A 16,677-nucleotide genomic window follows, 5' to 3' on the forward strand; every position below is an offset into this window, starting at 1 on the left:
GAATGTACATTAAGTAAGCTTGCCAATGATACTGAATCAGGAGGAGCTGTGGACTCCCTCGAGGGCAGAGAGGCCTTACAGCGAGGTCTGGCTAGACTACAGAGCTGGGCAATCACCAACCATATGAAATTTAACAAAAGCAAGTGCCAGATTCTCCACCTGGGATATGGCAATCCTGGTTATACATAAAATTTGGGGGAGGAGAGGCTGGCGAGCAGCCCCACAGAAAGAGATCTGGGGGTTTGGGTTGATGGCAAGTTGAGTATGAGTCAACAGTGCGCTCTGGCAGCCAAAAGGGCCAACCGTGTCCTGGGGTGCATCAAGCACAGCATAGCTAGCCAGTCAAGGAAGGTGATTGTCCCACTCCACACTGCACTGGTGCAGCCCCACCTCGAGTACTGTGCGCAGCTTAGGGTGCCTCAATATAAGAAGGGCATTAAGCTGTTAAGACTGTGTCCAGATGAGGGTGACCAAGACGGTGAAAGGTCTCGAGGGCAAGAGTTGTGAGGAGCAGCTGAGGTCACTTGGCTTGTTCAGTTTAGAGAAGGCTGAGGGGTGACCTCATCACTGAGGGGTGACCTCATAGCAGTCTACAACTTCGTCAAGGGGGTCAGCGGAGGGGAAGGTGCTGATCTCCTCTATCTGGTGACCAGTGACAGGACACAAGGAAATGGAACAAAGCTGCCTCAGGGGAAGTTCAGATTGGACATTAGGAAAAGGTTCTTCCCTGAAAGGGTGGTGGGTCACTGAAACAGGCTCCCCAGGGAAGTGCTCATGGCACCAAGCCTGTCACAGTTCAAGGAATATCTGGACAATGCTCTTAGCCATGTGATTTAATTGTAGGTAGTCCTGCGAGGAGCAGGGAGTTGGACTTGATGATCCTTATGGGTCCCTTCCAACTTGAGCTATTCTATGATTTCTATGATATGTTGGAATGTCTTTTGAACAGCATAGTTTGACGCAAAAATAGCATGGAATATTCATGGATTCAGTGAAAACCTGAATTTTAAATGATAAGATGTTTGAGGAACAATAGTTTTACTTTGACATGTGAAATACTGAAATCTAGTGCATAAGAACTACATTATTTTTGTGAAAGATGCAGTATGAAACAGCCTGCAGACAGAAGTGAAAGCTACAAGAAAGAACAATGTTGATGGAGGTGAAAAAAAAGCCAAGGTCCTGAAAAACTCAAATTAATTTCAAGTAAAACCAATGTAAGACATCACAGAACTTCACCTGAGTTCTGTGAGAACCAGGAGAGAATTCAGTTCTGAGAGAACACAAATATGCAACCATAAAAAAAAAAATGGCCTGCAAAGGAAAGCCCACCAGATATCATACCTGCATGACACTGGATACTCAACAAACACTCATCCTTGTATCCACATGCTCATTCAAGATCTCCTTGAGATGTGCTGCTGAAAGGACAAAGAACCCAAAATGCCTGCTTATTTGTATGAATTTCAGCAATATGTAAACCAGTTATTCCAAGTTCAATGTGAAAATCCCAGAGAGATAGGATTTTAATCCCAGTTTATATAATCTTAGTCTACCTGAAACTTGACCACTGCAAGCCAAGCCATTAGATCAGTTCTAAATCTACTCTAAATCAGTACAGACTCATTACCAAAACTTGCAGTTTGTCAGTTTGCCACTAGTGCTCTACCTCTAACAAAGCAGCCAGTAAACCACCATATCTTTTCTAAAAACAAAACAAAAAAACCCAGACCATGATATACTGAGCATACTGAAGACAGAAGGGCAATATGCATACATGGGACAGAGAAGACAGCTTATGGACGATGATTCCACTTCTGGCACAACACAGATATACCTGTGCCACAAACTGTATCACCTGAACTGAAATTCTTCATTAAGAATAGAAAACTAGTGAGGACTTCTGTTCAGCTATCTAGCTGCTCACTGTTCATCCTGAATTCAGTTAGCAACAATGCCTTCTCGTTTAAAATGCACAGGGCTAAGATGGCCGGAAGCTTTATGCTACTCAAGATATCAGAAAGACTACTTCCTTGACTTCGGATGATGACTGTGCCCGACTATATTGTCATCAAACAAATAAGCCTGCTCTGTCTATCACAGTTCAGACTTGTGAGCTATTCATGCAGTAAAGTGTTTGCAGACTAATTTGCACAGGAGCTTTAGAGCAGTTTACATTTTCTCCCTTGCTTTATCCAAATTTTCTTCTTTAACCTAACATATATTTTAGCTTTACATGCTTGAATGTTGCATCAGGTGCAAACAAGATGATGTTGAGCTGATGTCTGGGAAATCTCTTGAAAATGTGAATGCTAAAGCTCTCTCTTTTCACTGTTATGCCCCAAACACCAAGTGTCTTGGCAATCTAAAATAGGTGTAGACAGCAACAGCAGAAAAGGTGGTATGTTGCATTTTTTCGTATAACGCAAGCACCTCCAATGATAGGAGGAAAGGCAATAAAACTACTGGCTACTTTTTTCCAATGAAGATAATATCTCTTGCCTCAAGAAATCTTGTAACAGAATCACAACTGAAGATACTGTGTTGTGATACTTCAAGAGAAATACCCATTAGAGGGCCTAGATAACTTTCCTCAATTTATAACTCCCATTCTAATAAACCCTGAAGTATTTTATTCTGCTTTGATTTATACCAGGTTTTTTTCCCCTGCTAAATAACCGATCAATGGATAAAAATGATACTTTCTTGCCCGAAGGCAGTTAGCAAGGCTGTGAATAACTCTGCACAGTCTTGGGGAATGGTAAACTAAAGGACAAGAAGCAATACTGAACATGCCTAGACTGACATAAAACATTTAAGACATTCATGGTAAGACTGATAAATAAGAATGCAGAATATAAATCTGAGTTGTTGGACTATTGCTGCTGTTTCAGTAGCAAAACTCACATTATGACTTGGAAAACTGCACTGCTTTATGGACGTATTGCTGAACAACAGTCTATTTCAACAGCCAAAACAGTGGGTTCTTCTTAGATACCAGAGTTAGAGACTAATAATCAGGAAATCTCAAAAACAAGCAGAACTTGTATCACTTCCCACCTAGCCTAAAAAAAGCACTAAAGAAAAAATTCGAACAGGCCCTCTGAAAAGATTTGCAGCAGAAGACCCAGAAGGCAAATAGATGAAGTTAAGAAACATAGTGACTGATAATCAATAACCGTATTTCAGAAAAAGATGCAAGAAATAGTTAAGGAACAACCTGCTCATAACAAAGTTTCTTACTAAGTTCAGTTATGGACTGGATTATAGGTAGTATTTTACTTAACTCAACCCGAGTCTAAATATTTAAGAACCACATAAACATCTATCTTTTATGAAATTCAACTAATTCAGCATCATATTGTTTGCAGTAATTTCAAAAGAAAAATTGCACAATATTATAAATATTTCTTTTATGTCAGAACGCCATAATTTGTGTCTCATCTAAAGAGTCTTCAATTGATGTTACAGTTACCTGCAAGGGACCTTGCAAATTATGGCTTTATTATTAATGAGATATACAATTATTGCATATCTATGATATAGTCACCTTGCTTGCTTGCTTTTCCCTGCAGAGGAGTAGCGCCAGGCAGCATGTCTTCAGAATCCCTACTCATAGCAGAAGAAATAAAAGTTAAAGACACCTTCCCCCCACCACGTAATGGTAATCTTACAAGTGCATCTAGTTTTGAAGGACTAGCAAAAAGGTGGATACAGTAGTAAGTACACAGTACCACTGTGGAGCTCTTTACCGTATCTCCCATTGTGAAAGACAAGTTGTTCTTATTATTTTAAGCCATATACTTTCAAAACAAAACTACCTTACACACAAATCTTTGTGTTTTAGTGTTCATGACTTTATAACAGTCGCTTTTCTATCATCTACTTTTCTACAGATGCTGTGCTGCTGCTTTCTTTTGCATGTAAACACAATTTCCTAAGCCTGCCTCTATTATTTTGGTTCATATACAAAAAAGAAGCAGATACATAAGGGCAAGCACATAATTAAGGAGGTAGTATCTGGGACTGATTTTTCTCTAATGTACCATGAGAAACTTTGACAGGGGAAGGAAAAACACAGCCATCCAAGAGTGATCATTGAGAAAGGGTGAACCCACCCCACAAAAAGGCATATACTTTCCCAGAATAAATTTCAGCAATAATATTAAAAGTGAGTACAGGCTGGAAGAGAACAGCAAGCATCTTTAAAAACAAAAAAAAACCCTTTACATCATTGTATTTTAAAATCCCTATTTAGGGATTTTACTGGTACATACATCTGCACCCCTATCTCTGAGCAGATATAAGAATTGTGCTCCTGCCCAGGGGACTCCTCATCAGCAGGAATGCAACTGAACATATTAAGTTGCAGGATGCAAGCTGCACCCACCTTAACATTTCCTATCACAGGGTAAAGACGTAAGTAGTATTTTTAAACATCTACCACAGCAGTAGTATCTCCAACAAAGCTGCCTCTTAAAGACTTGGGTCCAGACACAACTCTAGGAAGTACAGTATCTCACAAGCTCCCAAGAACATAGCTGAGGGGAAGGAAAAAATAAAGTGATGTGTTTATTATGGATATGCCGTCCCAACTCAGTGCAGTAAAATCTGATGAACTAATCTATAGGTTATAGAGAAGACAGCTAAAGGCACCAGGAGACAAATTCAAGATACTCGGAAAGTACAAGTTCTTGCAGACCAGAAGCAAAGCATATTTCAAGATGTAAATCCCCACCAAATATTTTTCTAAATCAGGTGAGCTCCCTGTAAAACACACCCAATGACCACAGTCAAGCAGTACAATACAAGAAAGCAGCAACATCTAAAAAATGCTCCCTGACAACTTCTGGCAGAAGAGAATGCCTGTGCCTTAAACGTGAAAACGTCTGGGCCGGGATTCCTCAGGAATATAAAGGAGTGAAGGTTCCACACTTTATTATAATGCTGGCTCTCAACTTCCTACTCTTAAATAGTCCTATAAAATTATCATGCTATTATCAACCTCTATTGCTTCTTCACATATTTATCATTCATCGTATGTTCAGTCTCCCCTGGGTTTTGTATTTCTCTTCCTACCTCGTTCCAGTAGTGCCCATCATGCCTTCTCCCACTTGAGACCACAAAGCCTCACACCCTGCTTGTGCCTCTGGCACACCCGTCTTGCCTCTACCCCCTCGTATACCGGTATCCGTTTCACTAGTCCAAAAGACAGACCCCCAGCGTGCCCCGACAACACGTAACCGCACGCCCGCTTCCTGCGATAAGCCTCCGGGGCCGCTCCGCGGCGCTTCAGCCGCCCAGCCCGGCAGGCTGACGGCGGCCGTAGCCCGGGGGAGCCGCTCCCCCGCCCCAAGGGCCGCCCCGGGCCCCTCGCAGCACCCTCCCCCCCGCCCCAATGGCGACGCCACCTCGGGCTGCGCTCGCACCTGCAGCGCCCCCCGCCGCCGCCCCGAGGCCCGGTGGCGCCCGAGGCGCTGTCAGCGCTCAGAGCACATACGACAACCGGCGGCCTCCGGTTCCGGGCCCCGGAGGGAGCTCCCGGCGGGGCAGCCACCGCCCCCGGGGTGGCGCGCACAGGGCGGCGGCCCGACGGCTCCCCCGCGGGCCCCAGCCCGTCGGCGCCGCGGGGGGGGAGAGGTGGGCGGGCGGGAGCGAGGCTCCCGCCGCAGAGGCTGCCGCCGCGGCCCGGCACGAGTGGCCTCACGGCGGGAGCCCAGGGGAACGGGGGGGAGAAGGAGGAGGAAAGCCGTTACCTGCGCGAGGCGGATCGCGCTCTCCGCGGGCTGGGCTGGGCTCGGCTCGGCTCAGCTCCGCTGCGCTCCGCACCGTCCCGTCCCTGCCCGGCCCGGCCCGGCCCGGCCCGAGCTCCTCCTGGCGGCCGCCGCCCTCACCTGCCCCCGGGGATCCACCCGCGCCCCGCTCGGCTCCTTGCGCCGCCTCAGGCCGGCTCCGCAAGATGGCGGCGCTTCCGGGAGAGACCACGGCGGCCCCGAGGTGGAGGGGTCGGGGCCGCGCGCCCGCCCTCCCCGGCCGGCCGGTCCCTCCGCGCCCCGCCTAACACCGCCCCGCTCCAGCCGCCGCGGCGGCGGCGCCTCCGCCCGGCGGCCCCCGCTCCCGCCACGAGCCCGCCGCAGCCTCCCCCGTCTCCTCACGCTCAGTGCGCTCGTCCGCGGCGCTCGTCCGCCCCTCGGCCGCCGCGGCCCGGCCCGGCGCTGCCCGCGATGGGGGTGGCGGCGGCGCTGGGCGCCGGGGCGGCGCGGCTGCTCTTCTACCCGACGTTGCTGTACACGGCGGCGCGGGCGCGGCTGCCCGGGTCCCGCCGGCCCTGGTTCCACCGCATCGACGGCGCCGTGCTGCTGGGGGCGCTGCCGCTGCGGGGACGCAGCCGCAGGGTAAGGCGGGCGCGGCGGGGCGGGCCGGGCCGGGCGGGCCGGCGGTGCCTGACGGTGCCTGTGCCCGCAGCTAGTGGCGGAGGAGAACGTGCGCGCCGTGGTCACCCTCAACGAGGAGTACGAGACCCGCTTCCTCTGCTGCTCCGCCCAGGTGAGCCCGGCGGCCCGCGGAGCTTGGCGGTGCCCCCCGGGACGGGTCTCTTGGCGCTTGTCCCCGCGTAGGTGAGGCTTGAGCCGCCTCCTGCCCTCATCCTGGCAGCGACCGCCGAGTCCTCTGGCAGCAGAGACGGCGTTTCTTCGTGCCTAAGCCGACTTTTAAAACTATGCGACTAAACCAGTAAAACGTGAGGATGCGAGTAAAGTGTTATAGCTACAGCGGTGGAGGGGAGAGGGAAGGGGAGCGTTAATTCCACACACATCACTATGCACATACAGGAATGCCTTTTTTTGAGGGGGGGACGAGAACCCAGCTCACCTTTCCTTTAGCTGAACGGCATCTTCCCACTTCCCTTTACCTTCTCTTTTCTGACAGCCACCACTAAAGTTTTCATACAACTTGAATTGACATTAAAAGTCTGCTTACAACTCCACTGAATTTCCCAACTGTCTCAACAAGTTCTGGGTTTTCTTTCTGGAAAAAAAAAAACCCCGAAAGTTAACTGATCAAATCTGCTATCTCAATTTCAGGAATGGGAGGCAATGGGAGTGGAGCAACTGCGTCTCAGCACCGTGGACCTAACTGGAGTCCCCACCTTGGAAAACCTCCACAAGGGTGTTGAATTCATACTGAAACACCGAGCGTGCGGTAACAGCGTCTACGTGCACTGCAAGGCAGGACGCTCCCGCAGTGCCACCATGGTGGCAGCGTATTTAATTCAAGTAAGGCTTCTATACTAAATGGGGTTTATTGTCATACAGTCCGGGCGAGTACAGCCAACCTTTACAATTTGCTTCTGCTCAAGAAACCTGAGCATGTACAGGTGCATTAATATTCTGTGATTTTACAGAGTTTGGACTGGAGACCCATTTGAAAAGAGGTAGATAGCTAGGGCCCAAACTTACATTGCTCTTTTGTAGGACGTGGCAAATACAAGGTAAATGAACAACTGAAACAACGTTTGCTGAACTGCAGTCTAAGCTTTCTTTGATAATCTCATTTATGTTTATGCACATTGTTCATCAGCGCTTAGGATACTCTTTAAGATAATGCTTGCTGGCAATAAGATAGTGGCGAAGCTGCCATTTTAAGTAGTCTTTTCATTCATCGGTGCAGCCTGCCTCTGCCAGCTCAGTTATTAGCACAGGCACTGGCAAAGATGTTCGGATCTTATGGGAGAGAGAAACTGTTGTTGCAACAAAGCTTTGAAACACATGGCCTGATAGTATCTGTTGCTGGTTCTGGCAGATCAGTCAGGCTTCAGGAAGCTGCTCAGCTTTCTGGGCCATTAATATAGTTAAGTTCTCAAGGGGTTTTGAATGATTCTGCCATTCTTAATCCTTTCTATGGAGCAACAGATTGAGATGTGAATTAACGAGTTACTTGGAAGGGTAGTAGATTCACTGAGCAGATAAACATCCATTTTTGTTCAGATTTTCGCCTTGGTTAACTGAAATGGTGAGCCTTTCTAAGCTTTTCAATAAATACAATTCAGGATCAAGAGAAGTGACTTCGGTTTTCCGAGTTCCTCTACAGACCCAACTGGGTAAGCCAGCACTAAGAATAAAATCCCACCTGTGGATTCTTCTTTTGGTGTTATTAAGCGCTCCCTGGAAAATTTTCCCTTAGTGCTGAAGGGAAAATTTTCTCACTAAGCGCTGAAGTGTGATGGGAGTACTAGGAAAGTTTTAAAAAAATAAAAAAAGCAAGCTGCACTTTTGCTCTGCTCTGGTGGGACTAGGAAACTATTCACAGTGTGATGGAAGCATGAGTGAGACAGAGAATGAAGGTCCCAGGCAGCAACCACCCCTCTATAACTGAGGGGCTCATTTAATGAACTTGCATTGACATTCAGGCCCCTCTGAGAGGAACATGAAGTAAACAGAAGGGGCAAAGCAGCAAGTTTTCTAACAACTCTGATGTTGCCTGTAGCCTCCAGGAACTAGTGCAAGGATGGAATGGATTTTCATCTGCAGGGTTTCTGCCTTTTCAGCTGCATCGCTGGAGCCCTCAGGAAGCAATAGAGGCTATTGCCAAGATCCGTCCCCACATCCTCGTTCGGCACAAGCAAGTCCAGGTCCTGGAGGTATTTCACAGGAACTTGACTGCTGGGACAACTGCAGAGTATCAGTGAGAACTATCAAAATCTCTGTCTCGTCTGCTTTAAAAAAATCTTACGCTTTAATCATCTAATGAAGGCGTAAGCATTGTACTTCTTGACCATCAATAAAGACATTTTTACATAAATTACAGTAAAGGGGAAGTTGGGCTGTTTCATTAAAGCTTTCTTTCTTTACAGCTAATCTCTTAGTTCTCGTGGAGCCCCATAGTTCTTCTCTCCCACACAGAGTATCAGTGCTGAGCCAAACTGCAATCCACAGGAAGTCTATAATATTTGCAGCAAAGGAAAAGAAAACTTTGTCTCAGCAGAGACTTTATTCAGATTCTTACCCAAAGGGTTACAGTGCCAACAGAGAGGGGTAGGAGGAAGTGGTCTTAATTCCATCTTTCACCAACACTATGTTATGATTACAGGTGGGGATTCCCTATACAGTAAAGGAGGCCAATACTTGTAAAAACGATCTCCCTCTGTATGCTAGGTTATGACAGAGCAGTAAGCAAGTTCCCAGTTTGTTACCACTCCTCTAGGAGAAGCGCTGAATAATGCAACCTGCTGAAGGTCTTGGGGTCAGCTCTGGAATCTGTCTGCTGTAAATATTTCTGCCAGTCCCTCCTTCTGCAATAGGGACACAGGAATGTTTAAATGGGGACATCCCTGGAGGACACAGTGCACATCTAACTCTGTGACTGACATGGCAGCAACACACAGTCTCCCAGGCAGTTAAAACTAGCAGTCTGGGCCAAAGAGGACATTGTCCATATGCTACAGGATTTGTTACTGGTGGATTGGTTCCAGGCCAAAAAAACCGTTTGTTGCAGTTTGGGCCTCAAATGCAAGCAGCTTATCATCAAGGGATCAAAGTAATAGCATTTAGTCCATCTGAAATCTAAGATGCAGCAGTTCAACTTTAATAGTGCTATGTAAAAGAATAGGCCCACAGCCAGAAAGCCTGTATTTCCTCTGCACAGATATAGAGGATGGGGTCTTTACTGGATGTTGTGAGCTCATAGTAACTGGGACTGGTGCCGAGGGTGGTGGGTGCCTCTGAGCTGCACAGCAGAACACCGTTGCTGCCCTTTCTATCACTGAGTCTGTTTTTCCTGCTTAGGCCAGGACAAACTGCAGGTTAGTGAGAAGCACTTTGATGCCACTTGTGACTGTTACAACAGAGGTGGCTGGGTTAAGTTTAAAAGTATTTGCATCACCCTTTTTATAGCGGTCGCGAAAGACATAGATGCTGCCGTTGCAGCTGGCAATTTTCCAGAGGGATGGTACTGAGCTCCAGGCATCTGGCAGGCATAGCCGGGTGAAGCTATCCAGTAGAGGATTATAGCATAGCAGTGAATCCCCCTCGGCTACAATGAATACCACATCCTTGTGTACAGCAGCATGCATGCGCCCTGCAAAAGGCAGTACGTATGGCTTCACGTGGCATTTCTCTGTGTTGGTGTCATAGCACTGAATTAGCCGAGAGGGCTTCGTGAAGAAGTCCAAGTCATTTTCCTCCCCACCCAGCAGGTAAATGACACCATTAAGGTTTACACCTGCAGCTCCAGAGACTGCCACTTCCAACTGGCTGGTCTCTGTCCAGACATTGTCTCGTACTCTGTAATATATGACAGCATTAGAGAGCGTGTCCTGTAGAGTTTTACCCCCCAGTGAATATATCGCATCCTTGCTTGGCACGGAGACAAGGGTGTGTTGGAGCCGGTCACGGGGCAGAGGGGCACACCATTCCCAGTCTATAGTCGCATTGTTGCATTTCCACATGCGTCGTGGAATGGAGCCACCAACGACGTATAGGTCACTACCGTGCTTGCAGGCTGCAGTGATCTGGTGACACAGGCTGTTCTGGCCACTCACGCTTATGGAGTCATCATCGGCACAGTGCAGAGAGACAGCGAGTGAATGCGTACGTGACGACTCCTTTCCAATCAGGTAGATGTGGACATTTTCTCCAATCACCTGAGAGAAAGGAGGAGCGTGTCAGCAGAATTAGGCCTGTTTACACAAACATCAGTGATGCCTAAGACCAAATAATTCAGCATTTTAGGACCCACCTGTGGGCCTGAGGTGGGTGACCTGCTTCCCAAGTCCTGCCACCCTAGAGCGTTCAGGATTTGGAGCCTCAAAGCCTTTTCAAGACACCAGTCATATCTGACATAGCAGAATAGCAACAGACTTCACTGGAACCCAAGTGTCTGTGGTTTAGGTAAGGGCTGGTTACATCACTGATGGAGTAGAGTTTTTATAAGGGGAATGCCCAACTCATATTTCTGAATGGGCTCTTTGGTAACTGAGCATCTGGTGAAAAAGTTATTTGCGGCATTGCTGAAATCACTAGTGAAAGCAGTCTCAGGTTAAACTAAAAAAGCTATTGGTGGGGTTGCTATTTATGACAATGAAAGCATTCCTCACAAAAGCACCATGAATTTCAATGGCATTTGTGTTCTGCAACTTCCAAGTCACACCTGTGAGCAGAATACCCTGCCTCAGAAAGCACGAAACCAGCAAGTGCTACACCAGCCCCGGAACAGAAGGTCTTTTTATACCTTCAGACTCGACCGCAGCGTCTCCGAAAAGCCCGCTCGCTCCTCCTTGTTGAAGTTGATCCAGGTTTCTATGGCAACCGTTGGATTCTGAGAACATGGAACGCCATCTGCGGTTTGGGGACAGAAAGGCATTTATGATATCTAGACAAAGGTGTGCGTACTCAGGAACATCCTTTTCCTGCAACTCCCACTCCCACCACAAACCCTACTTTCCAGAGAGGAAAAAAAGATCCAGAAGTTTATAGATTTTGGCAGGCATGATCAGCACTGCCAGTCAGGCATCTACACGATATTAGTTTGGATAAATAACAGAAGACAGAGCTGCCCAATCTTAAGCACTTTGAGTTTCAACAAAGGAATCTACGCGCGAGAGAAAGACGGCAGGAAGGAGAACTTGCATGCTTTGTGACGATGAAAAATATTTTCTTATTTAAGCATTTAGGCGAAAGGATTCTCTTGTGTGAGAATCTCAGCAGCTGCCTTTCTGGCTGGTCCTAGAAACATATCTAGCAAACGTCACCTGCAGAAATTTTCCTTCTCTGAGCACTGTCAGACAGCTGACCCTGACCCTCAAGACTGAACACATGGTGTTGCTGCTATCCTCTTACCATTTGGAAATCCCCAAGGAGCTTCTATAGCTTTCCTTAGCAGTGTGACAGTAGGAAACACTCAGCAGACTGCATCAGATTTCGATTTGTTTCCAGACATAACTGGAAGTTTTGGTTACGCTACAAGCTACTGCATCATCATCATCATCAGTACATTACCTGGAATATTTTAGGCATTTACTTCCAGTTTGAAAGCCAGCAATTATGCCTGTATTCACTGAGAGGCTGCCCTAAGAAGGCTCTCTGATTTTGTAGCCTGCTCTCATGACAAACCCTGAATTTAAGGATGCTGAAGGCATCAGACGAATTCCAACACTTTTCTCTATAATGGAAGGGAGGAGGAAAAGCATGGAACAAAAGCAAGTATTTCAACTCTGATTATTTAGTAAAAGGGATTTCCATAAACTATCCATCACACGTAGTAGTTAAATGGAAAAACTGATTCCGAAATAGATCCTAGAGTGCCACAAAAGGTAAGCTTAATAAATTACGATTTAACGAAATTGATTTTAATTCTTGCCACTAATAGCCTCCTCTATTTAATTCTCCATTAACTAAACAAAGATGCAGGAATTGCAAAAGCCAAAGATTTCCCCTGCCAGCAGTAAGAGTATATTTCAGATTTTAATCCATTTTATGAGCTAAGTTTTGGCATAAATATTGAGTAATGCGATTCTATATATGGAAATAGATGAAGCACGGAAAAAAAGTTTTATTGAGCAATTATTTTAATTTAGGACCACAAACACTAAAGACCATAGTCTTAAAACTACAGTTACTACACGGAATCCCTAGGAAGTTAAGGGTGATTGACATCTCTAGCTTTATTTCATGATTTTAGGAATTAATTTTTTTTAATGAAGTCACAACTTAGTTTAAAAACTTTAGCTAGATAGCTCAAAAAAACTATGATAAAATTAGAGTAATTTTGATGACTATCAGTACATATTCTCAATAGGTTTTTGACTGCGAATTTCCTTAGATGCAACAGAGATAATACAATGCAGTATCTGTAAAGACTCTCATATGTATAGCATCAACTTTAAAGGCTATGTTAAGTCTTACAGACAGCTTTGCCAGTATTCCAAAGAAGCCAGTCGTAGTAGTTTTATTGTTATAACAGCATATAAAACACATGACACACAAAGTATAGTTATTTACTCATTTACAAAATTATTTAAAGCAAGAAAGGGGCAACTGCTCTGGTCCCAAGTCCAGTACATTTGAAAGTATGAGCTTCTTCCACATTCTTGCTTCCTCTACCAATGATACATAAATACACAAAAATGGAGTTGTGACTGCAGCATCACAGAGAAGTTTTCAAGTACTGGCTGTACGTACTAGGGAAGTAGAGACTCTTTAAGGATTGGTGGCAGTTGGACTAAGTTGTTGATGTGTTGACACATCCTTCACAACCCTGAGTCATTGCATCCATTACTGTGGAAGGCTATTACCTTCACAAGGAGGGTAATTACTGTTTTACCTAAGATGTTACAATGCCTCTGTTTCAGTCAGCTGAGTGCCTAGCCTAAATAATCCTAACAATTATATACAATTGTTAATAAACACTAACACAGTCTAAAAATAAGGCTTGTGCTCAAGCCTTCTTACAAATGTTGAGTTGTTGCATTACTATGTTAACTGATTAAGAACTAAAGAAAAAAAAAAGACGACTTTTATAAGATGTTCATTTCTGGTAAGGCTTCTTTTTTTTACTTTTAATGGAAACCAAAATACAACAAACAGTTGAAAGTTATTAAGTTATGTTTAAAAAAAACTTGTAATACTTCTGACCTGTTGACTCAGGAACTGCTGGGCATTACCAGCATCCTCTCTGTCCCTTTTCTATAGCTTTATGTCCAGGAAGAATTAATAGTTTATTTTCCGATTAAGTTATCCAGAATGTTTTGCTTTGCTTAGCTTAGCTAAGCCTCTGAATAGACAGTGATTATGAAAGCTTGGATCTTTCCATCCATTTTGTTCAGTCCCTGATAGACTCTCTGAAAGTCTACATCCACATCCTGGCTAGTCTCAACAACTCCTTACCTGTAAGGATGTCTGTCAGCAGGCGGAGAGGCAGGTGTAGGAACTCCTCTGTGTCTTGCAGTTGAGACAAATGTGACTTTGCACAGTGTTTGGCAGCTGTGTAGAGCTCCATGTCACTGTGTTGATCTGCCAACCACATGACCTGCAGACAGTTCCTAACCTGTACCGTACGGGCCAGGAAACGGGAGCACTCTTCAAAAAGGGCAGTCAGCTGGTACATGTCTGCCACTTCATAGGTTTCCTGCAACTCCTCTGCCCTCAACTTTACAGTCCCATGGTAAATATAGTCCACAAGGAGCTGAAAGACACTCTCGCTAACGTCCTGCAGCTCAATCACCCGGTTGTGGGCCTCCTTTAGGTTGGAAGTAAACATAGAACGAAAAAAGCAACTCTGAGCTGAGAGGACCAAACGGTGCAGCTGGAATTCTTTGCCTTCCACTGATATTGTAACATCAGCAAAGAGCTCATCCTCCAAGCATAATTTCATAATACCCTGGGCCACGCGGCCTGAGTGGGAGCGATCGGTGAAGGTGTAGTTCACAAAGTAGTTCTCTTCTGCAGAGGAGCCTCCAGTCTCTTCCGATGAGTCCATGGTGCTGCACAGATCAGACCTCCAGCAATCTGTAAAATCACAATAATTATATGGCTTTCTCTCTCCACTAACAAGATTACGCAGTACTTCAGGATATAGGGAAAAATCAAACATATTGGTAAGAAGCCAGCATATTTTAGACTAAATATAAATAGCGCAGCCAGAGACTTCTGCTTGAGCTTCAGAATCTCAAACAAAAAATGAGAAGTTGGCATAGTTAAAATTATAATATATACCAAATTTCCAGTACAGTGAGCATCACATCCCAGCAGAACCGGGAGACGTACATACCTTTTCACCACTCATTTCACTGACACAAAGAAACGCAGCAACAGTTATTCAAGCGGAAAGTCCAGCAACCGCACTAGGAAACTCACAAAGCCAAAAGAATGTGGTAGCACCATAGCTGGGCTAGCTGGAAAAAGGATTACAGTATCTTACTAACAAAGAGCACAGACAGCAGTTCATATCATCAGGAGGAATTAGTTACCATCCAAAACCAACATAATTAATCTGTGCAGTGGTATCAAGTAAGGTGAACTTGTTTTTACCAAAAAGATGTGCAAGAAGTCTGCCAGACACAACCACCTGTCCTTCAAGCTAACCAAATGAGATAACTGATGGTCACACTCAGTTTGTCAATGTGTCAGATATCTTCACCACGCAAATAACATGCTAGATGCTGTTAGCCACTCTTTCCCCAGTGGCAAGGAGAACTCAATTTAAAGGTAAGACCTCTTAGTAGGCAACAGAAATTGTTTGCAGGGGTCCAAGCAGTTTGTGGGTCAAAAAAGCTTCTGAACCAGAGAATGACTGCTGTAGAAAAGAGCTCTTCTTTAACACGGCTCTTGACAGCATTGGGAGCAAATAGACGCCTGCTTGCATTCACTTTAAACTTATTTTTACACCTCAACTATCAGCCACGGTGACTGATATCACAAATTTCTTCAATTAATACTGAACATGATTTCCAGGGCAATATTTCCCAAAGACAGGATTTTTTCCCAAGAGATTCACAGTTACTCTTCCATGCTTTATTTTGTCAAACACGCATTTTCTTACAACAGCTCGGCTTGACACAGGAGGGCTCCTAAGTTCGTTGCTCAAGTTCTGTTCACGGGAGGTAGTGTCTACATCCCTAATTGGCGGGACAAGCCCTGATGGTGACCTGTCTCAATTATACCCTTATTGTTATTTTACAATAGTTCTGGTCTGTCTTAAAAGTACCTATACATTAATCTGTAAGAGACTGAGGAACTGCAGCTGGCACAGCACACATTGATACTATTTTTCCAGCTTTAGCAAGTAAGGGCTTCCACTTCAGTTGGAGCTCTTGATCCTTACAGTGAAGGTGCTCAGAAGCGGCAGCCCAGAGAGCCGACATGACCACGCAGAGTGCCAGGAGATGGATGGATGGATGGATGGACGGACGGACAGACTACTCTGCCCTCTTGGCACAGCAGACCCAGCTGCCCCCGCTGCCCTGCACAGTTTCCAGAGAACTGGTGCCAAGTCACGAAAGAAATTCCAAGAGCAGCTAAAGACTACTGCAAATCTCACATCCTTCTTTGTAAACACAAAGTTCCCCTTTACATCCATGGCATCTCCGCTATAAAGAGAGGTGCGGGAAAAGTGGGGCGTCCCATAAAGCAAAATCTTACGCTCCATGCGCATTTTGCGTTACCAAAGCGATGACCTGCCGTATGCCATAGGTGCTATAGGTAACGATGGTGTAACCAATACCTGGCACAGCTACTTCCCTCCTTGCTCCACGACAGCGCCTGGCACCCGGGAACCCGCGTACACAACCGACAGCGACTTCACACGGCGGGGGCGGGGGGGAGGAAAGCAAAGCCAACGCTCGGAAAAGCGAAGACCCCCGCGGGGGCCACACTGAGGCTGTGAAAACCGCCAGAACGTCACCTCGCCCTCAGGGCGCTGCTTCAGCCCGGGGGCCTGCCCTGCCCGCCCGCCCCTCACGCCCGCACCCGACGGCGGACGCGTCTCCGCGGAGCTCGCTGCCTCCGCGGCCGGGCTGGCGGCAGGGCTGCTCCTCACCCGGTGCCGGTCCACCTCGCCCCCGAGGCCTCCCGCCGCCCCAGGGCGCCGGGCCGACCCCGGCCCCCGCTCCGCCGCAGCACGGCACCCACCTGCGGCGCCTCCCTTCATGCCGCCGCCCCGGAGCCTCCCGCCGCCGCCCTGGGG

The 16,677-nt window shown here is 46.5% G+C and overlaps 2 protein-coding genes across 2 annotated transcripts; one reads left to right on the top strand and one right to left on the bottom strand.

Annotated features, from left to right (window-relative positions):
- The first annotated feature begins 6,224 nt into the window (after window positions 1-6,224).
- On the top strand, window positions 6,225-8,815 carry PTPMT1 (protein tyrosine phosphatase mitochondrial 1). Its single transcript, XM_059819871.1, has 4 exons — window positions 6,225-6,395; window positions 6,466-6,546; window positions 7,083-7,274; window positions 8,546-8,815. Exons 1-4 carry the CDS (start codon window positions 6,225-6,227, stop codon window positions 8,684-8,686), a joined length of 585 nt encoding a protein of 194 aa, XP_059675854.1. The 3' UTR covers window positions 8,687-8,815.
- A 621-nt stretch (window positions 8,816-9,436) lies between these two features.
- KBTBD4 (kelch repeat and BTB domain containing 4) lies at window positions 9,437-16,641 on the bottom strand. The gene is made up of 4 exons (XM_059819737.1): window positions 16,623-16,641; window positions 13,881-14,501; window positions 11,227-11,333; window positions 9,437-10,639 (listed from the first exon to the last, which is right to left on the bottom strand). The coding sequence occupies exons 1-4, from the start codon at window positions 16,639-16,641 to the stop codon at window positions 9,779-9,781; spliced, it is 1,608 nt and encodes a 535-aa protein (XP_059675720.1). The 3' UTR covers window positions 9,437-9,778.
- Window positions 16,642-16,677: the final 36 nt, after the last annotated feature.

Source organism: Gavia stellata, chromosome 7, assembly GCF_030936135.1.
Source record: "Gavia stellata isolate bGavSte3 chromosome 7, bGavSte3.hap2, whole genome shotgun sequence".
Lineage (NCBI taxonomy): Eukaryota > Metazoa > Chordata > Aves > Gaviiformes > Gaviidae > Gavia > Gavia stellata.

Coding starts and splice junctions, on each gene's coding strand:
- KBTBD4 (XM_059819737.1), bottom strand. Junction 11,334..13,880: donor GCTGACAGACATCCTTACAG/GTAAGGAGTTGT, acceptor CCCAAACCGCAG/ATGGCGTTCCATGTTCTCAG. Junction 10,640..11,226: donor CGCTGCGGTCGAGTCTGAAG/GTATAAAAAGAC, acceptor CCTTTCTCTCAG/GTGATTGGAGAAAATGTCCA.
- PTPMT1 (XM_059819871.1), top strand. CDS start 6,225: ATGGGGGTGGCGGCGGCGCTGGGCGCCGGGGCGGCGCGGCTGCTCTTC. Junction 6,547..7,082: donor TCCTCTGCTGCTCCGCCCAG/GTGAGCCCGGCG, acceptor TCTCAATTTCAG/GAATGGGAGGCAATGGGAGT. Junction 7,275..8,545: donor TGGCAGCGTATTTAATTCAA/GTAAGGCTTCTA, acceptor CTGCCTTTTCAG/CTGCATCGCTGGAGCCCTCA.